The sequence below is a fragment of the Prionailurus bengalensis genome, chromosome A3 (genome assembly GCF_016509475.1).
Source record: "Prionailurus bengalensis isolate Pbe53 chromosome A3, Fcat_Pben_1.1_paternal_pri, whole genome shotgun sequence".
Taxonomy (NCBI): Eukaryota; Metazoa; Chordata; class Mammalia; order Carnivora; family Felidae; genus Prionailurus; species Prionailurus bengalensis.
The window spans coordinates 103,435,716-103,454,059 of record NC_057354.1 but is presented as its reverse complement, the minus strand read 5'-3'; the positions used below and the strand labels follow the sequence as shown (position 1 = coordinate 103,454,059).

The window sequence follows — 18,344 nt, the reverse complement described above, 5'->3', positions numbered from 1 at the left end:
TGTGGCACCGCCTTTCAACCTGATAAGGGTGCAAGTCCTGGCTCCCCATTTGACCTTTGCTGGCATGAGTGGAGATGGGACCATAATTTTTTCTGGGTGGTTTGCCTGGAGGAGAGCAGTTTGTGGTCTGACTGTCTTCTGTCTTGATGGGCTGCCCCTTTCCTGGTCTTTTGACTCTGGAGAACCGGCTTTTGTTTTTGATTTTGTGTTTTTGTTTGTGTGTTTTGTTGGTGGTGGTGGTCTTTGCCTGTGAACATTTCCAACTTGAGACACGTGGAGCCGAAGGAAAACCCAGGGAGATCGTCATCACAGTGTTCTAGCACCCTGAAGTCCTTAGTCAGTCTGCCTTTTCCACTTTTCAGGGTTGTTGGTAGTGGCTTTGTTTGTTTAATGTTTGTTTCCATTGTTTTTATGTGTACTTAGTGGGAAGAGTAAGGAAAAGTATATCTGTTTTTGGACAGAATTCTGTGCCCTCTGTCATTTAGGAAAGAGATTAACAAACTATTCTTGTTAGGTGTTTGCTGTTCTAGAAATAGTCACATTTTATTTATTCTTTTTTTTAAGTTTATTTACTTATTTTGAGAGAGAGATAGTGCAAGTGGGGGTGGGTGAGGGAGGGCAGAGAGAGGGGGAGGCAGAGAATCCCAAGCAGGCTCCGCACTGTCAGCACGGAGCCCAATGTGGGGCTCAAACTCACGAAACGGTGAGATCATAGCCTGAGCCTAAACCAAGAGTCGGATGCTTAAATGACTGAGCCACCCAGCCGCTCCTAGAAATAGTCACATTTTTAAAGGAAATCATTTTTTCTTTAAAATAATGCCTTTTTATTAATAGGCATTCAAGTATTGGTGGACCGGAGCATAGTGTCAGGAGTGGCATGATGGGGGAATTAAACTTGGAGACTGAGAGTCTCTCCTATATGTTGTGAAAGCCACATCTGGTCCTTGGGGAGAATCAGCCCCAAACCCCCAGGGGGCAACTGCTTCACCACTCTGGCCAGAAAGCGTTCCTTCAGCCTTTCCGTGATACTTGGTGTCCTGCCAAAGGGGGAAGAGAAGGAAAACCCTTAGTTAAGTAAACATATATTCATATTTCACTGCAGGAGGCTGCATGGTCTAAGTCAGCATAACTGGTCCCATATGTTCAGCACTGATGGTCCAGACATGACTAGTTGCACCTTCAAAACAAGACGGATCAGATGTTTCGTGTTATGAAAATCTTAACTGCCATTCATTGCATGTCTGTGCATGTCAGGCATTGCACAGAGCTTTACGTGTAGTGTTCTGCTATTATCTCTGACAGAAGGAGGTGTTATGTGTCTTGCTTTCCAGATGAGGAGACTGACTCTCACATGGACAAGTGACTTGCACAGGTCATTTGGCCTCGGCGCGGGGCTAAATCTTCCTTCTTTGACTCCGGGGTTCTTTTTTTTTTTGAGAGAGAGAGAGAGAAAGAAAGACAGAACATGGGAGGGGCGGGGTGGGGGGGACAGAGGATCCAAAGCTGACAGCAGAGAGCCCAATTCAGGGCTTGAACCCATGAACCTGAGCGGAAGTCAGACGCTTAACACACTGAGCCACCCGGGGCCCCCCAGGGGTAAAGGGTTTACATTTTTCTCTTATTAAGTATTGTTGTTCCTCTTTATCAATTGAGAAACCTTCATGTTTACATAAAGTGACACAAAACTAAGTAGCAAGGTTCTGTTTGTTCTTGGTTTGGCCTCAGCCAGCCATGGGAGTGGGGAAGGAGCCCTTAAACTAGATGATAGGGAAGCTGCCGAGGGACATGATTCAAATAGCAGCCAGAAGGACGGGGGTGAGGCTGGGGCGGTGGGGGTCTAGGTATGGCCCTTTCTCTTAGAGGCGGACACAGGGCGCTGCAGGGGAAGGGACGGGGTGCGGCCTCCAAAAGCCTTTTTGTAAACTGCAAACACACTCCTGAAGGAGGCCTTTCTCCCAACTACAAGGGGGCTGCTTGATAGCAAAGCCCACAGCAGACAGCCAGGCCAGAATGGAGGCCTTAGCTCTCGGGCAACGGGCATCCTCCCCTCTGTCTGTTGCTGCCCCCCTGGGCCACGTAGGTTGCAGGTGAGAAGCAAAGAACCCCCAGGAGTTCAGGAATAAGCCCTCACTCGTGCACCCGCCTCTGGGCCTCCTGATTGTGAGGCTGACCTTCAGAGAGCTTGCTTGATGCCTCTGTCCATTTTGTTGTTTGAGGAAGAGTAGAAAGAGTGGAGTAGTGGGTCCCACCGGCTGGCACTTCAGTCCTGCCCTTATTCCAACGCTCAGGCCAAGGTGCTTCCCTTGTCGCTTTCCAGGCACCCAGGGTTGTAAGGCAGATTGATGGCACCTGACACCCAAGGCAGGGCTGGATAGGCTCGCCCACCCGCACTCTTCCTCCTGCAGGGCTGCTGCCGGCCCAGTCTTCTTCCCGTGGTTTGGAGGGCGTCCAGGGCCTGGGGGCCTGCTCTGCCACCATTCCACCTGCTGCCCCTGCACCTCAGAAATCCTACTTTAGGGCGGCTCAGGCACTTAGGCATCCGACTCTTGGCTTCAGCTCAGGTCACCATCTCACAGTTTGTGAGTTTGCGCCCCATGTTGGGTTCTGTGCTGACAGTATGGAGCCTGCTTAGGATTCTCTCCTCTGTCTCTGCCCCTCTCCTGCTTGTGCTCTCTCTCTCTCTATTTCTCTCTCTCTCTCTCTCTCTCTCTCTCTTGCTCTCTCAAAATAAATAAGTAAACTTAAAAAAAAATCCTACTTGGGGTGCCTGGGTGGCTCAGTTGGTTAAGCGTCTGGCTCTTGGTTTCAGCTCGGGGCATGATCTCACGGTTCATGAGTTCAAGCCCCACATCGGGCTCCGCTCTGACAGCATGGAGCCTGCCTGGGATTCTCTCTCTCTCCCTCTCTCTCTCTGCCTCTCCTCTGCTCTGTCTCTCAAAATAAACAAACTTAAAAAAAATTAAAAGAAAAAAAATCTGACTTCAGGGGTGCCTGGGTGGCTCAGTCGGTTGGGCGTCCGACTTCGGCTCAGGTCGTGATCTCACCGTCCGTAGGTTCAAGCCCCACATCGGGCTCTGTGCTGACAGCTCGGAGCCTGGAGCCTGCTTCGGATTCTGTCTCCCTCTCTCTCTGCCCCTCCCCTGCTCAAGCTCTGTCTCTGTCTCTCTCAAAAATAAGTAAACGTTAAAAAAAAACATTAGGGGCGTCTGGGTGGCGCAGTCGGTTAAGCGTCCGACTTCAGCCAGGTCACGATCTCGCGGTCCGGGAGTTCGAGCCCCGCGTCAGGCTCTGGGCTGATGGCTCAGAGCCTGGAGCCTGTTTCCAATTCTGTGTCTCCCTCTCTCTCTGCCCCTCCCCCGTTCATGCTCTGTCTCTCTCTGTCCCAAAAATAAATAAAAAATGTTGAAAAAAAAATTTTTTTTTTAAATAAAAAAAAACATTAAAAAAAATCCTACTTCAGGTGGCCAACAGGCCCAGTTCAGATGCAATGCAATGACAACAGCATCAGCCAAAATCTGTAGAATGTGCTGGCAGACCCTATACATCCGATCATGTCCTACCACTGAGGCACTCTTATCCTTGCAGAGGACCAGAGAGGCTAAAGAGCTTTTCTGAGGTCATGTCTCAGGCACCAAGGCACTTTGCTGGGCATCACTGAACAATACTGACCACCAGCCTGCCTGCCATCATGCACACTCAGCAAGCACTGAGCCATTAGTCATGGATTTAAAGGTGGGATGTGCTAGTTGATCGCACAGAAAGTGGCCTATTTACTAACATCCCCTCAGTGACCAATTCTGAGTCTAACAGACTAAGGTCCCTAAATGGCTGGCTCACTGCGGCTGTGTGTGCTTGGTGGAAGAGGGGCTGTTTCAGAGGCATGCCAGTGTCCCCCCTCAGTCCCAGCCCCAGACCCAGCAGTGTCCCTGCCTGGACCACGTCTCTTCCCAGCTCACCCTTCAGAACTCGGCCCACATCACCACACCCATTTTTTCCGTGAATGTTCACTGCAGAGTAAATCCATGTTTCTCATCCTGCTGGGTTCAAAGGATGTCACCTCCAGCTTTCGAGAAAGCTACAGATTTGTTCAGAAAAACAAGGCAAACCTGCGGGAAACAATGGACAGTATATTGAACCAATTTATTTGTGGGATGAATAAGCATTTGCTAATTGTGTCCCATAAGCCTATCCCTGTGCTTGGCACTGGAGGCCGATGACGGAGGCACAATCCCTGTCTGTGCGAAGCTGACGTTGGAATCTGGGCAAGGGCCGAGTAGTGATTGGGAATGGGCAGGGATGCTCCATCATGCAGCTCCCAGGCTGGGGGCTGGGGGGGAGATGGCAGCTTCTGGAACAGTGGGACAGCTGCTGTCCGACCTGGGTGTGATGCCGTTTATCCAAGGCTGCTTAGTAGCAGTTACTTATGTAAGGCTCAACTTCCCACTTGAGGAGCTTATCCAGTCCACAGATGGAAACAACCTTGAAAGAAGGAAGAGAGGGGTGGGGAGGGTGAAGTTTCTTGTGTCTTCCACCCAAATTATAGCCAGAGGCAGCCCACTTTTCCATGTATGCTATGTAGAGAGTACAAAATTCTCATTCAGTCTCTGTGGGCTGTTTTTGGTTTTGTTTTTAATGTTTATTTATTTTTGAGAGACAGAGCATGAGCGGGCGAGGGGCAGAGAGATAGGGAAACACAGAATCTGAAGCAGGCTCCAGATTCTGAGCTGTCAGCACAGAGCCCGACGCAGGGCTCGAACTTGTGAACCGCGAGATCATGTCCTGAGCAGAAGTCAGACGCTCAACCGACTGAGCCACCCAGGCGCCCCCAGTCTCTGTGGGCTTTTAATACATCTCTCACCTTGACTAAACATTGTCTCAAATGTTTATCCATCTAACAGCAAGGCCACCACGCTCCCTTTTGCCATCGTAAAGATGAGTTAATGGGAGCATGTTAGTGAGAACTAAAAGGTTTGCTGTATAAGCAGGCCTTGTTGGTCTGAACTCCTCCTCCTGCCATAACTCTCCCAAAATAATCGTAAAGCGTTCCACTTCTGGAGGCACCTGGGTGGCTCAGTCCATTCAGCGTCCAACTCTTGATTTTGGTTCAGGTCATGATCTCACAATTAGTGAGATTGAGCCCAGCGTCTAAATAAATAAATTAATTTTAAAAAATCATTAATTTTTTTTTTTAAGTCATGGAAAAAATATATAATTTCTGATCGGTCATTGCCCTGACCCCTGGGTCCAAAACCTTGGATTGGTTTTTATTTTGCCCTTTTCCACATTATCCGAAATCGCTCAGGGCTCCCTGTATGCACTGCAGAGCTCTAAAACAGCATTTACACAGACTGCTCGATGAACGGCACCCCCTCCGGCCCCCAGCAAAGTTGTGCAGCAGAAGCCTCACCAGCACCATCATCCACGAGGAGTTGGGCAGCTCCCTGTATCAACCCTTGTAAATCGGCCCCTCTCAAGTATTGGGCTGTGTGCGGCAGGTGTTTACTGATTCAGAGTAACCTGGGAAAATAATAAAAAAGAGTAATAGCTAACAGTTACTGGAGAGCTGACGATGAGCCAGACATAGTGATACCTCCTTTGTTGCTGACAGCAATACCCTGTGGGGTACCATGGTTACCACCCCCCTTCTCCGTGTGAGACAACTGAACCGGAAGCAGCCTCCCGGCCTGCCAACAACAACCAGTATAATGACCACTCCTGAGAACTCTCCTGTGTTCTGAGGTTATATCCTTCCTAAATACTTGGTGTTAGACCGACCTTTCTGTTGTGGGATGATGGCCATAGTGGGAACACTGCTGGGGTCAACCTTTCTTCTCTCTCCAGCATCCTTCCTGCTCCCAGCCACTCTGGTAGTTAGGTCTGTGCCATCTTCCTGGCGGGTTCCCTTCTTCCTGGCCTCCTCCTTCCTGCTCCTCGGGCTCCCACTCAGCCAGATGTCAGTGCCGGAGTCGGGTACGGCTCTGATCTCCCTCCCCTGCTCAGAAACTTTCCAGGAATCACTGCTGCCTCAGCAAGGATCCAGGAGTCTCCACGGTCAGCTCTATCCACCTGCTCTGGCTCTTTGATGTTAGCACAGGAGCACCACCCTGCAGCTGCAGTCATGTTCCCAAACTATTAGGGCCACTTCTTTCTCTGCAATTTCCCACCGCCCCAGCCCCTAGAAACCCTGTCCCCCCTCCCACATCCCTTCTCTAATTCATGCCTTTACTTTTATTCATTCAACACGCCTATTTTGAGCGTCTTCTATGACCTGGCTAGAGTGTGGGTGCTAGCCCTCTTGGGGCTCCCAGTCCAGCAGGAGAGAAAGAACCGAATGAGGAATCCCAGGAGACGTTACGAGGGGGAGAGCCCCAGCACCCCAAGTAGGAGGGCTAAGTAGTCGGGGGTGGGGAGGGACCAGGGAAAGCCCCCTGACGTTTGTCAGGACAGCCCTGTTGCCCCACTTCCCCATATCCCTTCTTCCTTTTAACTCCTGAGACCCTCTGCTGCTCCCCGTCTGGGGCGAGTGCCTCTCTGTATCCCATTACACTATCACAACAAATCTTAGACCCGGTAGGTGCGAGGTAAATGCTTCCTGGCAGTTGAATCATTCTGCCAACTCCTGGCAGTTCAGCTCGTGGAGCTTAGCTATCTTTTAAACCAGCCATAGTGATTATAGGGTGGGTTTGCCCCTCCGACCTCTGAGTGGGTGGCCCTGTCTCTAGTTTGCTCATTTAGCAGCTTGGCTCCGAGAAAACTGAAGGCTAGACCCCAGCTGTAACCAGAGGTTATCTTGCAGGCTTAGGATTAAAAACAGGTTCCCATTTTATGTTCTCTGGGCTTCTGTAAACATGTGAATTTTCCACTACCAACTTGGGTTACCCTTATAATTTGACATTTTAAGTGTCTTTAAGTAAATTAAACAAACCAAGGAATTATTTGCTTCTCCCACTCCACTTTTTTTTTTTTTGCCTTTAAAGAAAAACACGGTTATTTGGACAAACCCCCTGCCTTCCCAGTCTCATGGATGTCCGTAAATAAGGACTCTCGATAAATTTGCTGATCTGAGAGGCAAAGGTGAATTATAAGTGCTTCAACGCCTCAAGAAAAAGAGTTCTTGCACAGGGTCTGCAGGCATAAGATAAATAGCCAGAGCATTCATAACTGCAGAAAGTATCCCCAAATTCAGAGGAAGATGGTGGAGCTGGATGGCGCCCAGGCAGAGTTTTGCCATTTCCCGCTAAGAGCACAGGCCCACACTTGTGCCTAAGATTTGCCTGGCGTGGCGGCGACAGGAGAGGCAGGGGCCTCTCTCTGCAGAGTCACCCTGACCTCCACTCCCTGGAATAAATGAATGCTTCTATCACAGCACACTCATCTGTCTGGATGGCCGGGCTCAAGGCCAGCCTGCGGCTGACCCACATAGCCTCCCCCAAAGCATGTGGAGGGCCCCTGCTCTCCCACAGCCACTGAGACCTCAGGCTGAGGACAAGCAGTGAGCTTTCCCTGACTTCTCTCTCTCTCTCTCTCTCTCTCTTTTTAAGTTTTTTTTCTTTATTTTGAGAGAGAGAGAGAGGGTGCATGCATGAATGGGGAGGCGCAGAGTGAGAGGGAGAGAGAACATCCCAAGCAGGCTCTGTGCTGTCACCCCAAAGCCTGACTTCGGGCTAGATCACAAACCTTGAGATCATGACCTGATCCGAAATCAACAGTTGGACGTTTGACCAACTGAGCCACCCAGGCACCCCTTCCCTGGTTTCTGATAGTGAAATCTCTTTTTCTCCAACCTGGCATTCACCCTGGAGGCAGTTCCCAAATGCAGCAACCACGAGAGCCGACCTGGCATGAAAGAATCACATAGAGAAGACTCCCTAACAGAAGCCGTGACCTTCAGTTGAGGGAGATGTGCAGTCCAGAGCGACTTGGCAGGCAGGAAGCCAGAGGAACAAATTCTCAGATCCTTCCTTCTGCTCCCAGATTTCCTGATTGTATCTCCATTGGCCAAATAAGCTTAGTTGACCATTTATGCTAAAAATTGTTTGTTGTTTTTCTGAAATTCAATGTCAACTGGGTTTCCTGCATTCTTACTTGCTAAGTCTGTCACAACCGTAAGCAGAAACCACCCTACTCTCCCTGCACATACACACCCAGGAGCCCAGGAGGGTGCAACATCCTGAGTGTGGCAGAGGCACAGCTCTGGAGTGGGGATGGGCACCTCTGTGTACCCCCAGTCACTTTCCCACACAATGTCTCTCCCATTCTCTGCCTATCTCAACTGTGGCCAACGTGTTTGAATGCGTAACAACCAGCATAGGATGTATGCTCCGAAAGTGCTATTAAAAAAGCCAGAAGTACAACTATTGTGGGCCAATATTTTTAGAAATACTTGTGGGCCAGATGAAATCAACATTGCCAGGTTCATTCCAGCAGGCAAGCATTTTAATGGAAGCTCCAAGTCATTCTGTTGTTGATGACATAAGTGACATTGATTTTTTTTTATCCCCCCCATACCTAGAGATGGGTCATGTTGAGGCACCAGAATTGTAAACTCATATCTTTGTGACCGGTAGCAGCCTTTACAAGACCATTGGTCAAATTTGTGGCATAGTCTGTGATTGAGAACACAGTGAGAAAAGTGATCTCAGTTGCCATCACCTTCCTGCCATGCCTTCCTGCCTTCATGGATATGAAGGACTTTGAATGAGTCACAATTTTCACAAATCGAGGAAGGTGGTCAAAGGATACGAATTTCCAGTTATAAAATGAATAAGTCCTCGCAATGTCATGTACGGTAAGGTGACTACAGTTAATAATACTGTGTTGTACATTTAAAAGCTGCTAAGAGAGTAGATCTTTAAAGTTCTCAATACAAGAGGGGCGCCTGGGTGGCTCAGTTGGTTAAGCATCTGACTCTTGATTTCAGCTCAGGTCATGATCTCACGGTCATGAGATCAAGCCCCACATTGGGCTCCATGCTGGGCATGGAGCCTGCTTGGGATTCTTTCTCTCTCTCTCTCTCTCTCTCTCTCTCTCTCTCTCTCTCTTTGCCATTGCCCCACTCACTTGCAGGTGCACACTCTCTCCCTCTCTCTCAAGAAAACAAATAAAAATAAAAAAAATAATAATAAAAAGTAAAGTTCTCATCACAAGAAATAAATTTTGTAACGGGTAGTCAACTAAGTTAATTAGATTGTAGTGGTGATCATTTTGCCACATATACAAATATCAAATCATGTTGTACACCTGAAACTTAATATAAGTCAATTGCATCTCAATAAAAAAGAAAAGAAAAGAAAAAAATGGGTGGGAGGAGTTCTATTTCTTAAACATTCTTTAGGAGGTATGTGAACAAATGAATGAATTTGTGAATGAGAATATATGTCCAGACGTGTGTGTTAAATACATTTTGCTCATGTTTTCTGAGGACCCTGAGGATACCCCCTGTCTGTCATCAGAGGCTTAGAGATTGGGAACCTACTTGGAAAATTCCTTTATCTAAAAGGCTAAAAATCAGGTGTTCTGTTTTGCAGCTTTTGCAGAGGTGAAGGAAGAAACCAAGCCTGACCTGCCATACCCAGGAAGCCTGCAAACTGACCACATGCCATCTTCCCTTCCTCACACCCGTGGGTACCAGCCTGCCTTGATGTTTTCACCAACCCAGCCCGGACGACGGCATACGGGCAACGCAGTCCATCCTGGAGTGACCTCTGCTGGGTCAAAGCTCCCGCCTCTTGCATTTAATCATACGATTGGCCACATAATACTTTCTGAACATAAAGATGTCAAATTTAATTGCTCGATCAATATACCTAACATGTACCAGGACATCGCAGTTATTTCTTGGTGGAAAGATGGGAAGGAGTTGCTGGGGGCACATCATGCAATTACTCAATTTTATCCAGATGACGAAGTTACAGCAATAATCGCTTCCTTCAGGTACGTATTCTTTCTTCCTTTCTTTCGTTAAATGTTGTTATCAAAAGCAAAAACCTCATAAGTTAAAAAACTTTTTTTTAGTTTCTGTGTTAGCAACTCACCGATCCACTTACAGTGTAGATTAATAGCTGACGGTCTGTATTGTTGATTTCTTTTACATTGATCTTGGCCTCACTGGAACTGCTGGTTATCAGAGGCTCTGGGTTCTGGGGAACCACTTCCCACCTGACCTGCAAGTCACGTCACGCTCTGCTTGACTCAAGAGCTCTCCCAGTGAGTGGGAACGAACGACGTTTCTTACCCAGTATGTGGAGGCGTCTAAATCGCACCGTGGGGGTGGAGGTTTTAAAACAAACAGGCTTCCCACCCCTTTCCTTTGCCTTATCCTCCCTTTCCCCCCTCCCCTACACCCCCTGCTCCTGCAGATCATGGTACTGTGGTAGTCACAGTGTCACCGTGTCACCGTCTCATTGTTCCACTTTGTTTTGACAGGGGCCAGCCGAATGCATTGGGGGGTGGGCGTGGGGGGGTGTCAGAGCCAAGTCAGCAGGTATCTGGAATAAGCCATTGTCCCTAGGACTGAGTCATCGTATTTCAGAGTACCGCTGACAGTGAGACAGCTGCTTCTCTTCTCCCCATCCCTTTTTTATTCTCTACTCGCTCCTCGTCAGCCAGGAGGGGTTTGAGTGTTTTGTTTTGTTTGGTCTTGTTGATTTGTCCTTGCATGTGCAGTTCTAGAATTCGGTGGACCTGTGGTCATTAAAAGCTCAAAATGAGGTCAGGGCCGAGCAGAGTTGGCGCCAGTGCCTTTTCCCTAGGATTCCTGTGCTCCGAGCGAGGGGAGCCCTCTTTGATCTGGTGTGTTTTCACTTTCCCTGGCCTGATGCTTGGGGCAGTCCCAGACGGTGTCCCGTCTTTTGGTGAATCATTTGATGTTTCCTTTTCAGAAAACTGCTTCAGAGATACCACAGTACTGACAGCTCCCGTTAGAATTTAGTGTGTCAACATTTCCAGAAGATGCACCTTGGGGGTTTGGTTTTTTTTGTTTCTAGGTTTTTTTTGCATAGTTTTTCCAAGTTATAGGCTTGGTTAGCATCAAAGCAAAGAACACAACTGTCACGTTTTCCGTTGGTTGATTTAAATTTTGGCTGGGACTGTCAGGCTGCCACCCTCAGCCGGTGGCTGAGACCACTCAGGAGATTTGACTGCATTTTTTTTTCTGCATCAACTACAAGACACAGATGTTTTATCATGATAGAGACACAGCTTCTAATGATCCATTTAATAATGAATAGGAGCAGTTTAATGGCTTAAAGGAACGAAGAGCCGGGACATTGGTCCCATCAGGTATCATTAGGAGGAAAACACTGCCCTGCTCTCTCTGGGCTGGGAGTCCTGAATGGGGGTCCTGCCACTGGACAGCTGTGAGACCGTGGGTGAGTTGCCTTCTTGCCAAAGAGATAGGTTTGCGTCACGTGACCAGCAGCTTCAAGTGTGTTCTAAGGGGCCATGGGATGTTTAAAGGACTTAAATTGGAGAGTTTTAATTAAAAAAATATTTTTAATGTGACACTCAGAATTTTTTTTTTATTTGAAAGAAAGAGACAGTGAACAGGGGACAGGGGCAGAGGGAGAGAGAGAGAATTTTAAGCAAAATGCTCAGTGTGGAGCCCGACTCAGGGCTTAATCCCGTGGCCCTGCGATTATGATCTGAGCTGAAATTACGAGTTGGATGCTCAATTGACTGAGCCACCCAGCTGCCCCAAATTGGAGAGCTTTTAAACTTAGAACAGACAGTGTCTTATCTTGGACTTGTGTCTTTAGAATTCAGAAGGTGACCAGGGTCATATTTTCAGAACTTTAGAACAAAATTTTATACTTTTGCATGTACTCAGTTCCAGTCTCATAAACTCATTCTGAAGGGGGAAAAAAAATCTTATTTGACCTCCAAACTAAGCCATACAGCAAATTTAGTGATTAGAATTCTCGTAAACCGTGGACACTCAGCTGAATTGAGTAGCTTTGGGGACAGTACTGAGTCCACCATTACAATATTCTTCAAGTATATTAATGTTCAGGTGACACAGGAGCCGTATGAAGGAAATTGTAGTGACTGAATCAAGACTACAAATATCCGTGTAATTTCTTGGCAAGAAAGAAGGATGTTGGAGACCCTAAATATGGTATCTTCTAGATGATGACTTTGAGGTCCCTCTGAGTAGGGTGACTTGCCCGGGATCACTGGAGAGTAAGCTGTCACCCTTAAACGGGGGGCCTGGTTTGCACACTTGCAATATCGTCTCTTCTCCCATCTCATGGGCCCTGAAAGAAATCCACTCTGGTTGCCAGGAACAGTGAAGAGTTAAAAACAAGTTCTAGGCCTTCAACACATGGAATTCATTAGCTTGTAATTTTCTTGGAGTTGCCCTTAAGAATACCTGTATGGGCCACGTGTATTTAAGGGAATGTACAAAATACATACGTGTATATTGGCAGGGGTCAGAGGAGTATGGGGGGAAACACGAGGTGTTTGGAGTTAGGACATAAGCCAGTTTTGTATAAGGTGTTATTGTAAGAAAGGGTAATGAATTTCGAAAATGGATGGGGTCTCCAGAGAGAGGCCCCCACAATTCGTACCAGCATGCATCCTTTAAATATGAAGCAGTTGTGAGTTGCTAGAGACTGACCAGGATTGTGGATGTGATTTAACTTTCTGAGTTTTTGTTGGTTCCACATTTCCTCTTTCATATCGGGCAGACCCCACACTTGAACCCCCAAATGCCCCATTCTAAAACTAAGGGTCAGTCAGCTATCTGGTCTTTGGCCCTAAAAGTAGGTTAGGAGATGTGCATACTTGTAGATTTGGCCTTGAAGTATCGATTTAGGGGAGAGGACCTGGCATCAGGACTGAGGGGGCACTTCTGCCACTCAGGACCCAACCCATCTTTCGGTCAAACCTCAGTTTATTGAAACCGGGGATGGGGGTGGATGTGGAAATGATAAAAGAAGAAGTTCGTGTGCATTTAAGTACAAGCCCCACCCTACTTGGGAAAGGTTAAAGGAGATTTAACATCATGAGTAAGAGTGTTCCTAAAAGGTTTTAGAAACTGCTTGGTCTTAGTTCCTCTATGCGTATATTTTAAATTTATATTAAGGGCACCTGGGTGGCTCAGTTAAGTGTCCAACTCTTGATTTCGGCTCAGGTCGTGATCTCACGGTTCATGAGTTCAAGCCCCACATCAGGCTCTGAGCTGAACATGGAGCCTACTTGGGATTCTCTGTCTGCCTCTTTCTGTGCCCCTCCCCTGAGCCCTCTCTCTCTCTCTCTCTCTCTCTCTCTCTGTCTCAAAATAGATAAATTAACTTAAAAATAGTTATTTTAATAGTAATATATGTATTTTGTTAAATACATAGAAACTACCAAACATGTACAGAGGAAGAAACCATGGCCCACAACCCTGAGAAAACTTTTCCAAGCACATATGAAATTAATATTCCTGAAATGAAATTAGCATTTTATGACACAGATGATTATATATCTCGTTCCCCCCACGTAACGTCCTATTATGAATGTTCTCCTGTCTTATGAAACGCCTTCAAAATACTGACTGCTCTATGCCACTGTAATCTACTGTTGTAAAGCAGAAGCAAATACAGAAGGATGTATGTGAAATTGTACAGGGAAAACCTTAAAAATTGTTTTTGCGTAATAATGAATAATGGGGCAGATACAAGGGAAAAAGTAACTGATGTGGTGCTTCAAGCCCAGGTGCCCTCTTGAGCTGAGTCCATTCTTTGCTAATAATTTTCATGTTTTCTTCTTTCACTTGGACGTCTATTGTAGGTGTAGGGAACACTCTGTGTCCGCCAGCAGGTTGGGGTATTCCTAATTGATGGCTTGGTGATTAACACTGAAAATTGCATCCCCGCTCTCCCCGGGCCCCCGGACTGGATGGTGCACACCTCAGGCTCTATCTCTCCAGAGCTTGTAGCAATTCTCCTTTGTAGGGCTTAAGCCACCAGGCTTAAGCCAAGCCACCTCGGCTCTCCGACTGGTATCTTGCCTCATTTGCACTTGATATCAGCTTGAAACTGTAGCTCATCCATTTGTGCAGATCCCGGGATGCGGTGTAGCCGGGACCTTTCCCTGGAGTCTCTAAAGGAGGGGGTACTTTTTGGGATACAGTTAGCTCTAAAGTCGGGCATAAGGTATAAGGGGGTAATTTGTGGCAAAGGAAAAGTATTTTGACATGTTTTTTGTGTAGTCTAGGGATTCCCCACTGGGAATTCAATTCTAGCTTAGTTCTCTGTAGCTAGAGCTGGAAGGATTTTATAGTTTTCTAGAACGTGTATTTCTCTACAACTGTTTTTTCATTTTTAATATTTTTATCATGGTGAAATATACATAGGATAAAATGTACCATTTTAACCCTTTCCGAGTGTACAATTCAGTGGCATTTAAGTACATTCACTTTGGTGTGGCACCCATCACCACCATCCATCTTCAGAACTTTCTCAGCCCCCCAAAGGGAAGCTCCATGCCCATTAAACACTAACCCCTCATTCCCTTTTCCCCCAGTCCTTGGTGACCTCTATTCTTTTTTTTTTTCAATATATGAAATTTATTGTCAAACTGGTTTCCATACAACACCCAGTGCTCATCCCAAAAGGTGCCCTCCTCAATACCCATCACCCACCCTCCCCTCCCTCCCACCCCCCATCAACCCTCAGTTTGTTCTCAGTTTTTAAGAATCTCTTATGCTTTGGCTCTCTCCCACTCTAACCTCTTTTTTTTTCCCCCCCTTCCCCTCCCCCATGGGTTTCTGTTAAGTTTCTCAGGATCCACATAAGAGTGAACACATATGGTATCTGTCTTTCTCTGTATGGCTTATTTCACTTAGCGTCACACTCTCCAGTTCCATCCATGTTGCTACAAAGAGCCATATTTCGTTCTTTCTCATTGCCATGTAGTACTCCATTGTGTATATAAACCACAATTTCTTTATCCATTCATCAGTTGATGGACATTTAGGCTCTTTCCATAATTTGGCTATTGTTGAGAGTGCTGCTATGAACATTGGGGTACAAGTGCCCCTATGCATCAGTACTCCTGTATCCCTTGGGTAAATTCCTAGCAGTGCTACTGCTGGGTGACCTCTATTCTACTTTCTTTCCCCATGACTTTGACTACTCTACGTACCTCATCTAAGTGGAACTGTACCCCATTTGTTCTTTTTTGTATTTCTTTTAAGAAGCCTCTAGAATGTAGCTGCTACTTCAGAGCCATGTCTGAGCCGGCCAGTCTACATGCGATAGGTCTGAGAAACAAGGAGTCTCTGTGTCCTTACAGGACGTACTGGGACTCACCCAGCTGAGGCCACCCTGGTGTGATGGGCTTTTGCAGATGCAAAGAGCCCTGTGGCTCTGTCCAGGTGGCTGTCCAGGTGGTTCCTGTCTAGACGTGGTGGCTGAGTCTGTATGGTGGCTTTGGTTTTCCCCGGTTCAGATGTTTGTATTTGACCAGAATCTGACACAATTTTTATACCTTTTTTAAAGCACTACATACACATGGTAAAATACTCCCAACTGTTCAAAAATCCTCTCTTCTGCTCCAGCCTCCAGCCCTTCCCCAACAAGGAGCTGTGGTTATCCACTTCTTGGGTATCTTTTGTAGGTATTCAATCCTTATGACTCGTGTGTGTGTGTGTGTGTGCGCGCGCGCGCGTGCGCGTGCACGCCTAGCCCTGGAGTTCATCTAATAAAACGTTACAACTCTGGTTAAATCAGTACCCAGGACTTCACGTTTTTTGTGGCTATGTAAATGCTGTTTTCAGCTGAGTCACACAGTAGGCTGTGGTTACATCTTACTTCTTCACAGCTTTTTGATTGTCCTCAATTTAATAGTTTCCTTGCTTGTTAGCTTGCTTAATTTTCTAAGTATTACTCTCATTTGTCCCTAAACTCTACATACATCTCCTCTCAAAGTGATGCGATGACCAGGCCTAATCTTTTCGTAGGAGATGCCTGTCCTGTCCTTCTCCTGCTCCAGTCTGGGCAGGTTGCTCCCCAGGTCTGGGGTGCAGCTCTGTCATCTTTACTCTTGTTCTGGGGGCTCTTGTTTCTCCTATTTCCTCCTGGAGCCCAGGTTCCGCACCGCCCCCAACCCCGCCTCTTGGCTTTTACTCCTTCGCTTTGGCACAGAGCCCATCCTCCACCAGCATGGACCTTGCATGTCTGAAAATGCTATTGTGTTTTCTATCCTCACATTGAGGTAGTTTGTCTGGATACAGAACTCAAAAAGAATAATTTCCTGTTGTCATTTGGAAGTCATTGATATATTTCCTTTTTGCCCCCAGATTTGTTCTTGAGAAGTGTGGTGGGGTTCTGATTCATTTGTGAATGACTCACTTTACTTCTCTCTGGAAGCTTCTGGACCTCCACTTTATCTTGGAGTTGTGACATCTCCTGATGAGAGATGGGTGGTCTTGGTGGGTCTTTTCTCTTCCACTGTGCTGCCCACCTACAGGCCTGGTTAAGAAAGACCTAGAATCCAGCCCTGGGGCATTTTCTTGAGTTATGCTCTCCTTCCTGTGTTCTTTCTGGAACTCCTCTTACTCAGTTGTTGGAATGCCTAGATTGCTATTCTGAGCTCAGAGCCTTCGCTGGGGAGCCTCTAGAGACTGCGCCTGCTGTTTCCTTTAGGAAAGGGGAGAAGTTGGGGACAGCAACTCTTCTCCACCTCACCCCCCACCCTGCTCTCAGCATGGCAGCCTTTACTTGCATGTCTAGGAAGCAACATGTAGAATTATTTGTGGAAAATCTGGGTCTGGACTTGCTAATCAATGCAGGCACGTAACCCATCTCCCCAGGCGATTGCTGACCTCTTCCTGATATGAATGACTAAAGACAAAGTTTTGATCATGTTTCCTTTGAGCTCTCCTTTTCTCCTCCTGGTTGAATTTTCCTTCCTTGCTGGTTGGCTTAAGATGCTCCTAGACTTTTCATGCCCTTTGCGTGTGATTTCTGAAGTCCAAGCTGTGCTGCTAAACTATTACTTGCACCCGATAGTTTCTCAGTCACCCCCCCCCCCCCCCCCCCCCCGCACACAGGGGTACTTTGCATCCTTGGGCTGCCTTCCTCGGCCTTGCCCTGCATCCCTCTGTGGCCCTCACTTGCATTCTGGCTCCTGACTACCTAAGTCATGTGACAAGGCTGCTGCAACACTGGGCTTCTGGACCCTGAGCCAGAGCCAGGTCTTCAGAGGCACAGCTGTCCTCAGCCTATCAGATCTTATCATCAGTCCAGCTCCTGGGCCTGGCCTCAAGACAATGACTCCTCTTCTAAAATGAACCTGTGAAATATGTGGAAAGGACCCCCTCTTTGGTAGCCATGACCTTGTTTTTTGGTTTGTTTTGTTTTATTTTTTGTTTGTTGGTTTGTTTTTGAACTGCAAAGAAAACTAGACTGCTCAGCCATGCAGAATCTTCAAGAGCTCCTAGAAGCAGGTGCACCATTCAGCCCCTGGCTGATACTCATGCTGGTCCGGGCACCATTCTAGACACCTGCTTCTCTCCCTCTTTCTTCCTGCCACCATGACATCCAGGGAGATTTATTAGAGGAGGGTCGGCTAACCCCTTATTTGGAGATATTTGTCCTGTGAAGTCTCTTTCCATGTTCTCCCAGTGACCTCTAGACATTGTGACCTTCAGTCCTGCCCTAAAGCATGGAGAGATCTGGCCTTTCTTTGAAATCCCGAGTCCTCCCCAGGTCCAACTTCCGTTCATCAGGTGCAATTCCAAAATTATATCACTCCCACACAGGAGTGAGGGGAAAGGGGAAGGCAAAGTATTCTGAGTCAGTGGGGCACTGCTCAGATTGGCACATCAGAAAGTGCAGGTGACAGATGATAGTCACATTATTGGGCCTTGGGAACAGTAAGGAGGTAATATTAACCCAAGCAGCTCTGGTTCTCCTCATTCTGATTGACACCATTCTTCTTTTTTTTTTTTTTAATGTTTATTTATTTTTGAGACAGAGAGAGACAGAGTGCGAGCAGGGAGGGGCAGAGAGAGAGGGAGACACAGAATCAGAAGCAGGCTCCAGGCTCTGAGCTGTCAGCCCAGAGCCCGACGCGGGGCTCGAACGTACGAACCACGAGATCATGATCTGAACCGAAGTACCAACTGAGCCACCCAGGGGCCCCTGACTGACACCATTCTTGATGTGTATTTTACTTACTCTTTATCAGAAGCTAAAAGGGAACTGCAGCATGGTATCACTGGGGAGAAGTTGTAATTTAAAATGTTCTGTGTTTGTTCTGAAAACTGTGTGTTCAAGACCGTGTGTCCAACCTCAAGTCCAAGGGGCCTTGCTGTGGCAAATTGGCTCCTGATGCCGCTGTGCTGTTTGTTT

General features: G+C 47.2%; 1 protein-coding gene across 2 annotated transcripts in view; it reads left to right on the top strand.

Moving 5' to 3' along the window:
- Positions 1 to 18,344, top strand: part of MERTK (MER proto-oncogene, tyrosine kinase) — a 126,827-nt gene that overhangs the window by 18,415 nt on the left and 90,068 nt on the right. For both annotated transcript variants that reach the window (XM_043604001.1, XM_043604000.1), the window contains exon 2: positions 9,528 to 9,933. In XM_043604001.1, the coding sequence (XP_043459936.1) occupies positions 9,528 to 9,933 (406 nt within the window). The remainder of the gene's footprint in view (positions 1 to 9,527; positions 9,934 to 18,344) is intronic.